Genomic DNA, 15685 nt, shown 5'->3' with positions numbered 1-15685 from the left:
TCCTACTGTTATGTGGTTTGATAAATAGTGGGAAGTGTCACAGGTTGATAATGCCGAGATTCCTTGGTTAGCCATTTGTCAGCATGTATCAAGCACTGCCTTCTTTGAACTTATTATTACAGTGATTGCAGTACAAATGCCTCCTAAGGAGGGTTATTTCCTAATCCTATATGGTGAATTTGCTTGTTGGATAGCTGTTTTTAGTGACAAGAAATGAAGCAACATGGTGTAAATGAGTACTTAGGAGAGTGGGGCCATGAAAAGGGAAGTGGATCCTAAAACAGAGTCGCCTGGGATTGGCCCTATCATTCATACTGGAAGCAGTCATATCCACAGACCCTGAATACTTATGTCATGTACCAGGAAGGTAAGCATCAGAAAGACACCTAGAAATAAACTCAAATCACAACAGTTTAGGCAACAGAAAAGGAAGGTATAATTTACTGTTTGTTTATGATGTCAAATGTTTAACAGGACCCGAGTAAGAAAAATATTAAATTTCTGGAATTATTGAATATACATGTTCTTAGGTTAGAAGCAGAAGAGTAGTAAAGACATAGCTCTGTTAACATGCAAATTATATTTTCATTCAATAGAAATTGTTGTACCTATTAGTGCCAGGCACTCTGCTAGACATTGGGGATGTGAGAGCGAGTCTGGCAGATGTGGTTCCTCTTCCTAGTAGGGAAGGAATATAAATAACCAGATGAGAACTATGGCAAGAAAGGTACAAGGAATGAGGAGTGTGCGGAGGAAAGGCATGGAATTCAGGCTTCCCTGAAGTGACCGGAGGGTGAGATGTCATGGGATCACGAGTAATGGGGGGGTGTGGTTAAGGGTTTCAGGAAGAGGGAGCAAGCTTTGAAGAAACCTTTAGTTGCCAACTCTGACCTTCCCAGAAACCCTTAGCAACAGGGAAACCCATGATTTAGTGGTGAATGCTAAAACATTTCGTTTGTTACCCAAATTCAGCCCGAAATAAATCAAGTGCAGGATGACAGTGTAATACCCCACTTCACAGAGAGATTTCCAAAGAAAATTTTGATAATAATGGAAAGAATGACAGCAGGTCAGGCTTGTTGATGCATTTTATTGTGAGATGGGGAGTCTGGTAAAAAACTAGAAAATGACCATGGTGTAACAAGGAACTTAAAAATGAAGAATCAGATTTGTAACTTACATACATGAATACAGGAACAAATTGGCACAAAATGTTAAACATTGTTCCCAACACTGTTTATATAAGGTTATCCTAATTTGGCTTACTAAGGAAATGAGAGTTTTATGGTTAGGCTAATCTCTTAATAAAACTGCAGAGCATCATGCTATTAGTCACACAGTGAATTTCAAAATTTAAGAGTTTTATATTAAAAACTGGGTAAAGGTAAAATGACTTGATTGTAGTTGTAAAACTAATACATTCCCATTTAAATTCTGTTCTACAGTCCAAGGCAAGTATAAATGTTAACATAACACTGTTAAATCAAATCTCAATGCAAGAGAACCAATTGCATCTCTACTTTAAATCTTATCAACTTTCCAAATTTTCATACTAAAATATATTATTGTATTAATACAAACTACAGTATTATACACTACACTGTGTAATAAATAAAGAAATATAAAAATAAGACACATAAATATAAAAGTTTTCTAAAACTAAAAGTACATGTCAGTAAGAAGGGTATTAATACTGCCAGGTTTGAAGACATACAGTACAAAAATGTTGCACAGATCTATAAACTAAAAGAAATAAAATAATACTGATAGGTAAAAATCAGCTAATGTTGTTAATAAACTGGGTCCATAATAACTAACATTTGGAAACAGTTATGAGCCAAATAATGGTGGCATGTCCATGTCTGAAATGCAAGTACATGGATAGAGCTGATTAGAAAATTTCCCTTTCATTTCTGTAGAGAAATTTTGAAAGTCAATTAACACAAAATGAATGCTGAAGAATTAAAGGGTTAAATGTCCCAGTGTTTAGGTTTCTCTGACAGAGTCAGTGGTTTTACGTTTTATTTGAATTTTGATACAACAAACAAATCAACAAATGCTAGTTATTGTAGGCCACACACTGAATGAAGGCGGGTTAGAGCCTTGAAAATACTGAAAAATGGCACTTACAGCACACAGGTCTTGCTTAAGGCCAAAGGAGACACAAAGCTTCGTATCATATCCTTCATATTTGTCACCACATATTCAAGACACGATTACAGACACTGATTCTGATGATTCTGCTGCCCTTCCCAGCATTAACACTGTTAGTCCCTGCAATCAGAACTCAATGGCAATCTTCTGAATTCCATTTTAAACCAAATGAGTAAGAAACTTTATTTCTTCTATCGGTTGCTTTCTTAAGGCTAACAATACACTTTAAATGATAATACTCCACTATGACATCTAAGTATTAGAAATTACTACCTTCCAGACTGAATTTATAAAAGGTAGCTAGCATGGTTTTGAACTGCGTTATACTTCTCTGTGAAGGGAATTTTGTAGTGCAGAAGTTCTCACATTTTAAAAAACATAATAAAATACTGAAGCGGATTTAGCATATGTTTACCAATAAAAAATTATAAAATTTCTCCCAATTGTACAGCTTAAGAATAAATCAACATAAGAGTGATAATTAATACTGACGAAATGAAACAATGCCAGATGCTTATCTAATTAATCAGTTTCCTTTAACTTGTTAAATCTTTCCTTTCCGAGTCATTAAGGTTTCCTAATCTGCTTCGTGTTACAAACTTGTTCCTAACTTTGAAAAATGCATGAAAAATTACTAGGTCTGAGATCAGGCACACCCGGATTTTTTTTTTGTGTGGTTTTTTTTTTTAAATATTTTGTGTTTTTTTTTTTTTTTTTTTTTACTTTACACAGTAGTGAACAGAAACCACAGTATACAGGTTACTGTGTTTCCACGAAAAGCATGTATAATATAGAACAAACTTCATTACCAATTAGAATTCATTTTCCTTCTAGAAAAACTATTAGGCTTCATTTGTTTTTTCTTCAGACACCCGCTCACTATTCTCGCTTACTTTTTGTTCTAAGCTGCTCGCTTGATTAACAGCTTCATCATCCTTCATCAGACCTTCAGTTTTTGCTGCTTCTTCATTCTCTGCCTCTTCTCCCTCATCTTCCTCCATCTCGTCTTCCTCCTCCTCTTCTTCCTCGTCCCCTTGTGGTTTTTCACATTCTTTTTCTTCCTGCAGTTCTTCCATCTCTTTGTCCTCCTCCTCCTCTTCCTCCTTGTCACTGTCTTCATCCTCTTCCCTTGTCAAACTCTCTCTCTCATCTGAGTCGGCCTGCGAGGGGGATGCCTGAGCACCAACATGCTCACTCGTCAGGACTTCCGGTCCCGCCTCTTCCTGCTCCGTGCTATCGCGCTCTTCCGCTTCTCTCTTACAGTAAGAGTAACGGTGATTCATGTGTTGAGAGTAAGACCCAGAGTGTGAGAAACGCTTTCCACATTTGTCACATTGATAGGGCTTTTCTCCAGAATGTAATCGCATGTGTTCAATCAAATGATGTTTGTGTTTAAATGCCTTTTTACAGATTCCACACTCATGAGGTCTTTTACCTGTAAAACAAGAACACAGCATGAAACAAAATCCTCACCAGGATTTTGGGGGCACTTCATTTTGCGAAAAGTGTTGTAGATTCATTTTTCAAAAGTTGTCAAGTTCATCGACCTACCTGTGTGTTCATATTTGTGTCTCAATAATGAGCTACTCTTTTGGAATATCTTATCACACAAATCACAAGCATACATTCCATTTTCTGTCTTCCGCATTTTCTTTTTGGGTGGTGTAGAGTCAGAGTCATTCTGATCCTCCACATTTGATACTCCTTCTGAGCTAGTGTCTTGCCTTTCATCCTAAAGAAAGAAAAGAAGAGAAATTTCATTTCTAATTAGAAGATAAATAAGAGACCTATATAAAAAATAGGTTAAATTAAAAAAATTATTTTAGAGAAAGAGTGCATGCACGAGGGAGAAGTGCAGAGGGAGAGAATCCTAAGCAGGCTCCATGCTCAGCAGAGAGCCAGACATGGGGCTTGACTCCATGACCTCAATACATGACCTGAGCCAAAATCAAGAGTCAGAGGCTTAACCAACTGAGCCACCAAGATGCCCCGATTTATACTTTCAATAACTTGACCAAAGCAAGCATACTACTCATCACTGCAGATGGGCTCCAAGGGTGGGGCTAGGTGACAGGTGGGGGTTGACATAGACAACAGTGAGGTTGGGGGCAATACAGTTACAATGATGACAAAAACAAGTGATCAACTGATGAAAACAAAGGACACCAAAAAGCAAGAATGTAAAATGCATAGTAACAAAATTTACTTGGTTCCAAATGCATCATAACTTTATGAGAAATTTGCCAAAAATATTAACTTAAGGGTTTGCTACATAATCACTAATTTCTAACTGCATCATTGTTTTCATTCTAGGTTTTACTAAACCAAAGTTAAGATTCTGTTTTTTAAAACTGGACTTTGAATTGTGTCCTCCAGAATTTCAGAGTTCTACAAACTGATCTCGCTGGTTTATTTTTTATTTTTATTTTTTTTTAAAGAGAGGAAGTCTGCTCTTCTACTTTTCTAAGGAACAAGATGACAAAACCATGCAAAAGGGTCTGCATTTTCAAACAAAAATACTGGCTAGTCAAAATAAATCTTCAGATTTTCAGTAGAATAAAAACATTTCATCAGTCTCAAGGAGATACATTTGTGTAGAATGCTCATGTAGGTAAACAATAAATGGTAGGGGAATTGGGTTCCTCAAGATTTCTACATCTTTCCTAATGTCTTCCATTCTATTTTCTCTAAACCTACAAATTTTCTTAAAGTTCAAAGGTTTTTCACAACATTTCTTACAATTCTGCGAGGTGGGAGAGGTGAGCCATTTGTCAGGGTCATTTGTGAGCTACCATTTTGTGCTAAAGTAACCTACTTCCATTGCTATTTGATCTTATCATATGATTAAGTGAAATGTCTATATTATTCAAAGGTGTGCAGAATGTTTTATACACTAAGAATCTAGGTGAAATCATTGGTCATGTGAAATTTTTTTCAAGAGTAATCACAATTGCAGGAAACCCAGTCAGTAGCAATATTTAATGGGAAATAAGCAGCAAATATACATTTGAACAGGATATTGTAATTATGTTTGTTGTACCTACTTATAGCATATATTTGGATGAAAGATCAAATTTATCTTGTATTTGGTTGATTCGATCAGAAATTGGAAAAATTGGGGGGTGGCATCAAGGTTAGTGAGCTAGAAAAAGTCTGGACAATGAGCCATACAATAGTCACACAAAAATGGTTCTATCTAAAACTACATCATGGATTTTGGGGGTAAAGGAAGGAGGAAAAGTATATATAGATTCACAACCATGCTTCCTCATATATATTATGACTGAATACTGTTTTACTTCACAGCTCATAAAGTGATCAGCACATTCACTAGATGAACTCTTTGTATATTTAATTCTTGTTTAACTAGAGCCTTTAACAAACATAGGTGTTAACACATAAAAAGTAATAGCTAAGTTCTGCTGAGGTGAAATGTCTGTGAACGGAAATGTGGCTTCATGTATTAGTGATCATTAGGCAGAAGCTGTTACTAATTTGGGAATTTAACTATAAAAACAGAAATCTAATTAGTGAGTATTCCAATTTTTCTCTTCTTCCTTCAAATAGTCAAGTCTTTAGCTAAGACTTGTCATTAACACAGTAGAATAACACTTAAAATGGTAGTTGATAACTATCCCTTGAATTAGTAAAACACTGAAGACGGCATGCTACAAAAGTTAAACAAACATTCATCAATTTCTTTTCAAAAATGATAGTCTGTAACAACCTGCTTGGTTCTACAGAGACTGATATTTATTAGAAAAATTCCACTGAAATGGCATCTGGGTGATTCAGTCGGTTAAAAGTCTCTGACTCTTGGTTTTGGCTCAGGTCACGATCTCACAGCTGCGTGGGTTCAAGTCCCACATCGGGCTCTGTGCTGGCAGTGTGGAGCCTTTTGGGATTCTCTTTCTCTCCCTCTTTCTGCCCCTCTCCCACTTGTGCTATCTTTCTCTCTCAAAATAAATAAATTTTTTAAAAATGGAAAATTTTACTGGAAGACATCAAAATAGCATTTTTACCAAACAACTTCAAGAGGAGGCGGCCTTTTTTGTTTGTTTTTACCTGATTCCCATTTGGCTGGATCACTTTCAATGGTGGCTCCTGGACTGCAGGGCTGACTGTAGTCGAGTATGTGTAAGCCACCTGGGGAATCAGAATAGTCTGCTTATTGGCAGCTAGTGCTCGCAAGCATGGAACACTGTTCTGGTCAGTGATGGCCACGATTGTAGGTAACTGGGCAGTGACTGTAGGTATAGCAATATTTATGGGGTTGGCACTTGGTGGGATTACATTTACAACTGGTTCTGAGTCTGTAACACAACTGTCCTTTTGCGGCTCCTTTTTTGCACAAGACAAGTTCAAGGGTTCTTCCTGGACAGAATAAACACTGTTCTGGTAAACACTAGTGATAGTTGACCTTTCCAATAATTCTCCCTGTTGCTTTGGTAGTGAAAGATCAAGAGGTTCTACTTGTGGCTCTTCCTGTGCACCTTCCGCTGTGTACAAGTAACCCTGTGTATTTCTGGATGAGGAAAGGTTTAGAGGTGAGGGGGATGATGTACTACTTCTGGAACCATTGATGGTTGATCCCGCTGGTAAAACTGGAGAGTTAGTCATCTTCAGGGGACTTTGAAGACTTGCTGTGCTGTCCGGGGGTTCATTTGCACTTGTAGACTGAGGCTGCTCATCATTCTTTGCAGGGATATTGGCTTTGCCTGGTTCGGGAGAAGATGGTTCAGAAGACTGCACTGGGATCTGTCCAGCTTGCATCTTTTCAAACCACTTTTTTACTACATCCAGTGGTAGGTTTACTGAATCAGCAATTTTTGAGAGCTCTTCTGCACTCGGTTGTGCATTCAAAGCATAATATGCTTTTAGAAGAGATAAGAGGTTCTTTAAAGGTGGCTGACTGGGAGATAAGTTGCCATCTCCACCTGATGAAACGGAGGACTCGGGCTTCTCAGCGTCTGGTGCTGGGAGTGGAGGAGGCTGAGCAGGCTGTTTTAGGTCATAGTGCTTTAATTCGGGAAGTGCGTTAATATCTCCTGGACATTCGTCACACAGAAGGCAAGTGCTATCGCTCACTCCTCCTTCAAAGCTTTTGTCCTTCTCAGATTTAACAGTGAGATCTTCGGGTAACTTTTCGCTTTTGCAACTGTTTGTGGGGACCGGATTTTCTTTTTTTAAATTCTGAGGAACAACTTGAAGTTGGCTAGGCTGCTCAAGACTGTAGTTAATGATAATTTTGGTTGTTCCATCTTGATCAACCAAAGGAAGACTGATGGCAGAAATAACAGAATGGCCACCTTGCTGTATGGATGAAGCATTGATTGTTTCTTGTTCTTTGGATGCAAGATTGGCTTGATTATTCTCCAAAACTTGCCTTATTACATTACCATCTACTGCCACTTTAAGTACATTCTGAATATCGCTTAAATTGATACTTATGGGAGACACCAAACCAACTGTTGGCAGAACAACAGCTTGCACCACACCCTGAGGAGAACTGGTTGCCTGTAACGGGCCACCACCACTAAAAACCCCATTTTGTAAAGGGGTTGAACAGTTGATTCCTGAAGCAACCACAATGGGTTTGAATTCATAATCCACAGGTTCAGTTTTAATTTGGTTTATAGAAAGTTGCTCTTGAAGGGGTTTATTCTCTATTTTTTGCCGTATCTGTGGTCGTGTGGGACTGCCTGGTGATGCCGAAAGAGATGGTGAGGGGCACTGAGACGTCTTGAGTCCTGTTCTTGGTCGCCCATTCACAGGCATCAAGCTGATACATTTCTTGCTGCTTATGTGTGAGCTATAGGAACCAGAATGGGAAAAACGTTTCTTGCAGTTTGGGCATTCATATGGCTTCTCTCCTAAACAAAATAAATTATATTCACTGAATTATTATACATATATTTTTATGTGTCCATATTTTTCCTTCAAATAACAGTATTAATTTAAAAAGAGGTTACTATGGATCTTGTGATACAATTTTATTTAGAATCATCATTGGAAGTTCAAAATTGACATAAATGCTATGAAGACTAATAAAACCTGAGTCTGAAGTACATGTGCTAAGCAATACGGGAATCTTCGCAGCATATGTATATAATATTTCTGCTACCTTTTAAACCTTCAAATAATTCTCAAATAATTACAGCTGATCCTTGAACATGGATCTGACTGCACAGGTTGACTTACACATGGAAGGTTTTCAATAAACACAATATAGTACTATAAACGTATTTTCCTTATGACTTTCTTAATAACATTTTCTTTTCTCCAGCTTACTTTACTCTAAGAATACAGTATATAATACATATAACATATGAAATATGTATTAATGGACTATGTTATTTGTAAGGCTTCTGATCAGGAGTAGGCTATCAGTAATTAAGTCTTTGGAAAGTCAAAAGTTGTATGTGGATCTCTGACTGCACAGGGCATCAGTACCCATAACCCCTGCATTGTTCAAGGGTCAGACATCTACTCTTTCAAATAATTTTTGTTACCCTATTTCACCTATCTATGTTATTGCCTCTATTTCACTATACTTAACCATCTGTAGGAGAAATTATTAAAAAAAAGTAAGTAAAATCTCCCATAAGACTTAAGTACCAATAACTATCCTTAACTGTATAAATCATATGAACACCTACCCTTCCCATATCCACAAAGTTTTAAGGTTTCCTTGAAAAGATCTTCTCAATGAGAAGAAAACTTTAAATATGAGTTTCTATGCTATGAGCAATGGCTTATTGGGGTCTATGCTCCTGGAGATATAAGGCAATGTTCTAACGGGTATGCGGAGCTTCCTTACAGCTTAAATTTTAGTGACAGTAGTTACAGGAATTTAAAACATTTTAATAGTAAAACACAGATTAAACTATGGAGAATAAAAAACATTTGTGTGAAGTGTTAAGAAAATAAACACAATGTCCAAGAAGCACCTTGCTTCTATAGGCCTTTTGTCAAGTTGCTTCCTTAGACCTTCGCAGATATGAGGTATTTATTCTTGGCCGTTAGGGATACTTTGGTAGAAAAATTTGAAAAGCATGGAGCCAAATGGAATGTTTTCATACAAACCTAATTTTCACTTTAATTTTAATTTATATTTATAGTTCATTCATTTATAATTTATAGTTTTCAGGCTGTGTCTCAATAAGGTGGGAACCTGAGTCTTCAGTGCTATTTATCCTTTGTATCTGTTGAAATGTGGGTCACAAATATGCTCACTAAACCTTTTCTAGATGAATGAATTGCTAATTGCCCAATTATGGAGTATGGTGATGCCAATTTATCTAATCAGTATCAAAATAAAGCTCTTTCTCTCCTCTGTTCTTTTTAAGAATTAAAATGGAAGCAGTGGGTAAGTCAGTGTAAACTCTTCTTATAATGTAATTTCAGTGCATAGTTTTTAAAAAGTGAGTTATATTTTCTCAAAGTATTATTAGTTGAAGACTCAGATATTAGAACTGGAAGTGATCTAAGAGGCCCTCGTGTTCAGTAAAAGACTTCTTTTTATATCCTTGCAATAAAAAATTAATTTTTTATTACCCTTAACTTTGGCTAGTCTCCTGCTTAAGCTCCTCTATTAAAACAAAGTCATTACCTGCTGGACAGCTCTGTGGAAGATGGTCTAGTCTGGTTCTGTGGAGGACCACAAATTTGGGTTCAAACCCTGGCTCTGTCACTTACTGTTCTCTTAATCTTGCCAAACTTCAGTGTTCTGATGTGTAAATAAATGTAGATACATCCTCACTGGACTGCTATAGCAGATATATGACATAATGCAACTTTTTATGTGGTCTCAATACATGTCAGTGATTCTTTTAAAAAGTAATTCTGGGGCGCCTGGGGGGCTCAGTCGGTTAAGCGTCTGACTTCAGCTCAGGTCGTGATCTCATGGTCTGTGAGTCTGAGCCCCACATCGGGCTCTGTGTTAACAGCTCAGAACCTGCTTGGATTCTGTGTCTCCCTCTCTCTCTTCCCCTCCCCAGCTCACACTCTGGCTCTCTCTCTCTCTCAAAAATAAATAAACATAAAAAATTAAGGAAAAAAAAGTAGTTCTACTGAGAGCTAGGTTGAGTACGAAGCCAGATTTCCTTTGTTATAACAACGCCTACTCTCCTGTCCTAGTTTGCCCTCTGATACCACAGAGAACAAGTCTACCTTTTCTTTTGAAAGCCAGACTTTCAAACTGATGATGATAAACTTCCCTTGTACGGGATAATATATCCAGGTCCTTCAAATCTTCATCACAGGACATGGTTTTTAGAACCCTTGCCTACTTAGTAGCTCATCTCTGGAAATTCTCCAGTTTATCAGTATTTTTCCAAAGGTGTGCCTGAAATATGATTTAATACTCAAAATGCATCAGGTAAATTTCCAGTGGGAGTAAAACAAGGGATGTGTTCTAGTATAGCTCTATTTTAACATTTTAAATTATTGGATAATATTCTTAGATGAACTCTATGCTCGTTCTCTTGCTAGAGACACTAAAAAAATAAGAATCTATAAAATAGATTATCTTTACAAACAGGGAGACAGAGGAGCACAGTGGCTAAGGCGATGATGCCCGAGTCAGGATACCTGCACTGGAACAGCAGCCGTGCCATGGAGAGGCTGAGTGACCTTAGATAGATTAATTAAGCTCTCTGAACCTCCATTTTCTCATCAGTAAAAAAGGAGGCAATAATAGCATCTATCTCATAAAGCTGTGCTGAGGACTATATGGGTTTATGTACACAAATAACTATAAAGTGACTAAATATTTAAGTATTCAAAAGATGCTAATTATCATTATTATTTTTGGGAGTTACCTGATATTTCATCATTGACAGAAAGAAAGTGCAGAACAACTGTTGTAAAGCCAAATCCACTGCTGGAAAACCTCGTGTTTCTAACTTCCTAGATTTATAAGTTTATAGCCAAATATATCACCTAATTAATCTGTCCAGCAACTCTTAACCCTGGAGGTGGCATCAGGAAGTTGTGCTGCAAAAAGTCAGATGTCCTATGAAGCTGATTTCTTTTTTGTAATTGCGGAAGTGAGTGTTTGGTTGCATCTGATGTAAAAATCTTCCAGGGGAAAAAAAAAACTTTCCAGGCTAAAGGTGCTAGGGCTATGAACAAACTTACATTATTTTCTGGGGAGGATCATGGCCTGGGTGCAGCACATGGGGGCTCCTCCATCTCACTTCTGAGTGGAGGTGAGGTGGTCTGCTCCTCATCAGAGTTCAACTCCCACATGCAGAGCGCAGATCATGGGGAAAAAACGAGTCTGCCCAGGGCTCATTTTAATGGTCTCGGAAGATAGCAACAATTCTGGTAATTTTAGGGAGTATAATTTGAAGACCCTGATTAAAAACGCAGCTGAGAACAAAACTATGGAGGTTCCGTTAAGGCTATGAAGCTCATCCATTACTGGATGCTCAAAACAGTGCTTTCAAAACCATCTGTGGTGAAGGAGCATTTTTTTCTTTTTTCTTTTGTTTTAAATTTCCAATCTAAGATTGATATTGTATAAAACACAATAAAATTGTCACAGCATTTTCTTTGTAGAATAGTTTCTGAATGCTTGCTCTCAGCTTCTGTATTTGTCTTTGCAAGAACCAATCACAATACAGATCAGTACCAGTCCCAGAAGGACACTGACTAGCCCCACTCGGCAATCTTCCCTTGGAATAAACCAGGTCCTCAGAGAGCTGTACACTAGAACTGTATCCAAGTGCCTACCCTGGAGAAATGCTTTTCCTGAACTGCATTTTGGTGAAGTATCACTGGCTTCCTATTGGACAATCTTGTTTTAAAAAGAAAATCGTATCAAATTCTCTGCTGTATTATTTTGAGGATACTTTGGGAAATGATATAAAATGTATTTTGCTCTTTCTCCTTTATGGTGGAACAGGTTTCTCTATGGACTTAGTAGCAGGAAGAGTATTGTTTTTCCTAGTGACTGATTCCTTTTACTTATGGACTGTCTGGGTCTTGGTTACTGGTGTAGTTTTCTTATTTCCTAAACCTTAGAGTCTGATGTGTGGTCCATGTTCAGCATGTGCATGGCATTTCAATGGTATTCATTTGTTTTCATGTTTACTTTATGCCTGTGTTACTTTCTTAGCTTTACTTTCCTAACATATTTTTAAATTAAAATCTCCTGCTGTATTAAAGGCATACAAGCCTCATATTAAGTAACTTTAAGATATAAATACATAAGGAATGGACTGCGCGGAATACAGAGGGTGCACTGTGCTCCATGATGTGGGCTAAATTTTCACTACCTACTTCAGCTGCAGCAGTCTCCTACTGGTAACAACCTTATAGCAAGCCTTGATCATCCAAACTCCTAAATTTTTTCTGTTGCTACTACAGACAGTAGCTCCCCACTTTCTACTTGATCAAGACTGCTTTTTGAATGTCAATGCAGAGTTTTGTGATTAAATATCAACTTCCTGTTTCTAGCCCTGCATTTTAATCTTTGGTGCGATCCATGCTTCCCAATTCTGTATCATCTGCAGGTTTGACGAATCCTCCTATTTAAGTGCAATAGGACCATATGACATTCATTTCGTACATGAATCTTTCTCTAAATTTGATTTTTTCCTTCCTCTACCCCTGATCTCAACATTTAAGAAAATTCTCTTGAATTAGCTATATCTCTATCAACTTCAAATCATCTGTGGTAAGAAAATAGGTCATTAAAAATATATTATTGATGAAAACTTTTCAAAAGCTTGGAAGCTTTTTTATGAAATAGGATCTTTTAACAGACTGCAAAAGGCAACCTCTACTTTGCAGAAATATTAAAGTGTGAAAATAAACCAACATCTTTGCAAGAATCTTGGTTTCAACAAAAGTGGCAACTTTAACATTATTGAGCCCTCAATAAGCAAGACAGTAACATTTCTAGAAATGTAGTTCCAAAATAAAACACGTTTCACCAACCACCCCCTCACAAGGCCACCTGCTGTACTTTTTTTGGGGATGTTTATAAGATGTGAATGTCAATACAATAATTTTCACAAAATAAGCAATATACATTCACAATTTCTCATTAATTAAAAAACAGTTCTTTTTCACTAAAGCTATTTAAATCTAAAATAACATCAAAATTAATGAGGAGATGGACAGACTTCATAGTGCCATGTGGGATGCTACCAAGTTTTCCTTACAGCTTCTGATGAAGTAGAGCCTCTAAAGAAATGAAGATACAGTTCTTTATAAGTTTCTAAAACACATATTTTTATCATGTAATATCATCTTATAAGTAACAATTTAGAAAGTGATATGAAATAGAAAGGTGAAATGATAGGTGAACACATTTTTCTTTTAAATTCTCAGTGCTGCCTTGTCTGGCTGACTCCGTATCACCCCACAACACCACTTTCTATCTGGAGTTTCCACTTCTCCTGCTCTCATGTAAAGAATGTCTTCAATCTTACTTTCTTGTGCACATCGTGACTTGTGTATATCCTTTGTCCTTTCCTAGTTAACTGGGCAAAAGAGGCAATGAAATTAACATTCATCAGAAAGCTAGAGGAGGCTGTTCTTGTTAAAATATGCTATGTTCTGATTAGGAAATTTGGAATATGTCATATTATATTAGCTTAATGTGCTTAAGTTAAAGATTAAGACTCCAGTAATGTCACTTATGAATGGTAAATTTCTTCAGAGAAGTCTTTATCCTAAAAGAAAAAGCAAGAAGCTTCTGATATGTGTGTAGACCACATGTTATGACAGATTTCTTTATTACCACATATGCTATATTATTCAACATGTAGAAAGAAAACAAATATTTACCACTGTGGATTCTTAAGTGCTCTTTTAGATGATGTTTGTATTTGAAAGCTTTTCCACATTCAGTGCACTTGAATTTACGATTACCCCCAGACTGTGTCACATGTCTCTGTAAGAAAGAATTGATATTTTAATTATAAAGTAAAAAAGCTTTGGATATAAAAGAATGGCCAATCTTCTAAAAGTATTATTTTGGTGAATTCTGCTTTTCAAAGGCCTCAAACTGAAGCAGAAATATTTAACACCTGGAATATTACCAAACAAAGGGTGATAATGGGAATAGAATTCTGACACAGAAAAATCTCCACTTGCACATTTAGAGTAAGTATTAGGATAATACTTTATTGAGAGTAATATCATATTTAGCACAAATAAGATAATATATTTTACTAGAAACTAGAGATGATCTCTTCTGCAGACCAGGCTTTTTCAAGTAGTTTATCTTAGATGCTTGATATTTCCAAAATGTACTTTAACCTGATGATTTTAAAATATTTCCATCTTTTCTTATTTATTTATTTATTTACTTTAATGGTTCATTGTCAAATTGGTTTCCATATAACACCCAATGCTCTTCCCCACAAGTGCCATCTTTTCATCCAAATACAGATTATGATAGTAGTTTTCTGTCTGGTTTGTCCAATTCCTACTTTTATATATTTCAAATATATTCTGCACTCTTAGATTTTTTCCCCAGGTCCCATTACTTTATTTATTTCCTTTTATTTGTCCACCATTAAATTTACTTATTATTAAATTAAAACAGTTTCCCAGTGAAGTCTGGCTGACACACGATGTTGCATTAGTTCAGCACACAACACCGTGATTCAACGACTCCGTGCGTCGCGCTGCGCTCGCCACGAGAATCCACCATTTGTCACCATCCAACACCACCAAGTATGTTCTCTCTGTGGTACCTTCTGTCCTCACGCCTCATTCATTCCATACTGAAAGTCTGTGTCCCCCTCTCCCCTTCACCCATTTTGCTTATCCCCTGCCCTCTCCTTTGGCAGCCACCGGTATAGTCCCTGTGTTTGAGTCTGTTTCTGCTTTTTTTGTTTATTAATCATACAGAAGTGCTGCTTGAATTGAATTGTATCACAAACCTCATAAACCACAAATTGCTCATAAACCTCCAAAGGCTCCCCATTAACACCTGAATATAGATTCTGAGTCTGTACATTCCAAGCTTATAGCTCCTGAGTTTCCAGGCTTATTCTTCACCAGCTCTCGATAGAAGACAGTCATGCCTCAGTCACTTAGTGAGTCTTGGTGTTGGCACATATACTGCTCATCTATATCTCCTTGCTTTGGTTTATACCATTCCTTATTTCTTGGTGGTATTTCCCCACAGTTATGACTATTAAGATTCTACCCATACTTCAAAGGATTAAGTCAAGTATTACTTGCTTCATGCTCACCATTGCTAAAATCTTTCTTCTTTTGTATTTCATACAGGAAGAAAGTTAAGTTCTTACTAGGTATCAGGCCCTACTTCATCGAAACCCATGGCTTTAAGCACCAAATGTATGGTGACAACTCCCAACATTATTTCTCGACCTCTTACCCTTAACTCCAGACTCTCAGAGCAACAGAATCCTTGATATTGCCAGTTGGAAAGCAATGGGGATGTGACACTTTACATGATTAACACTGAACCCTTAATTTCTCTTCTGAGACTCAGCTCCTGCTCTGGTGTTTCTTGTCTTTGTAAATGATGCCATCATTTATT

General features: G+C 37.0%; 1 protein-coding gene across 4 annotated transcripts in view; it reads right to left on the bottom strand.

The window, feature by feature from the left end:
* Positions 1–1070: 1070 nt before the first annotated feature.
* Positions 1071–15685, bottom strand: part of ZEB1 (zinc finger E-box binding homeobox 1) — a 190952-nt gene continuing 176337 nt past the window's right edge. For all 4 annotated transcript variants that reach the window (XM_029954987.1, XM_029954986.1, XM_029954990.1 and 1 more), the window contains 4 exons: positions 13957–14062; positions 6220–8027; positions 3706–3886; positions 1071–3589 (listed from right to left, as the gene is read on the bottom strand). In XM_029954987.1, coding sequence (XP_029810847.1) covers positions 2997–3589; positions 3706–3886; positions 6220–8027; positions 13957–14062 — 2688 coding nt within the window. In that variant the 3' untranslated portion in view covers positions 1071–2996. The remainder of the gene's footprint in view (positions 3590–3705; positions 3887–6219; positions 8028–13956; positions 14063–15685) is intronic.

This window comes from Suricata suricatta, chromosome 10, assembly GCF_006229205.1.
Source record: "Suricata suricatta isolate VVHF042 chromosome 10, meerkat_22Aug2017_6uvM2_HiC, whole genome shotgun sequence".
Lineage (NCBI taxonomy): Eukaryota > Metazoa > Chordata > Mammalia > Carnivora > Herpestidae > Suricata > Suricata suricatta.
The sequence above is the reverse complement of the archived record's forward strand: the minus strand, read 5'-3'. Positions and strand labels throughout refer to the sequence as shown.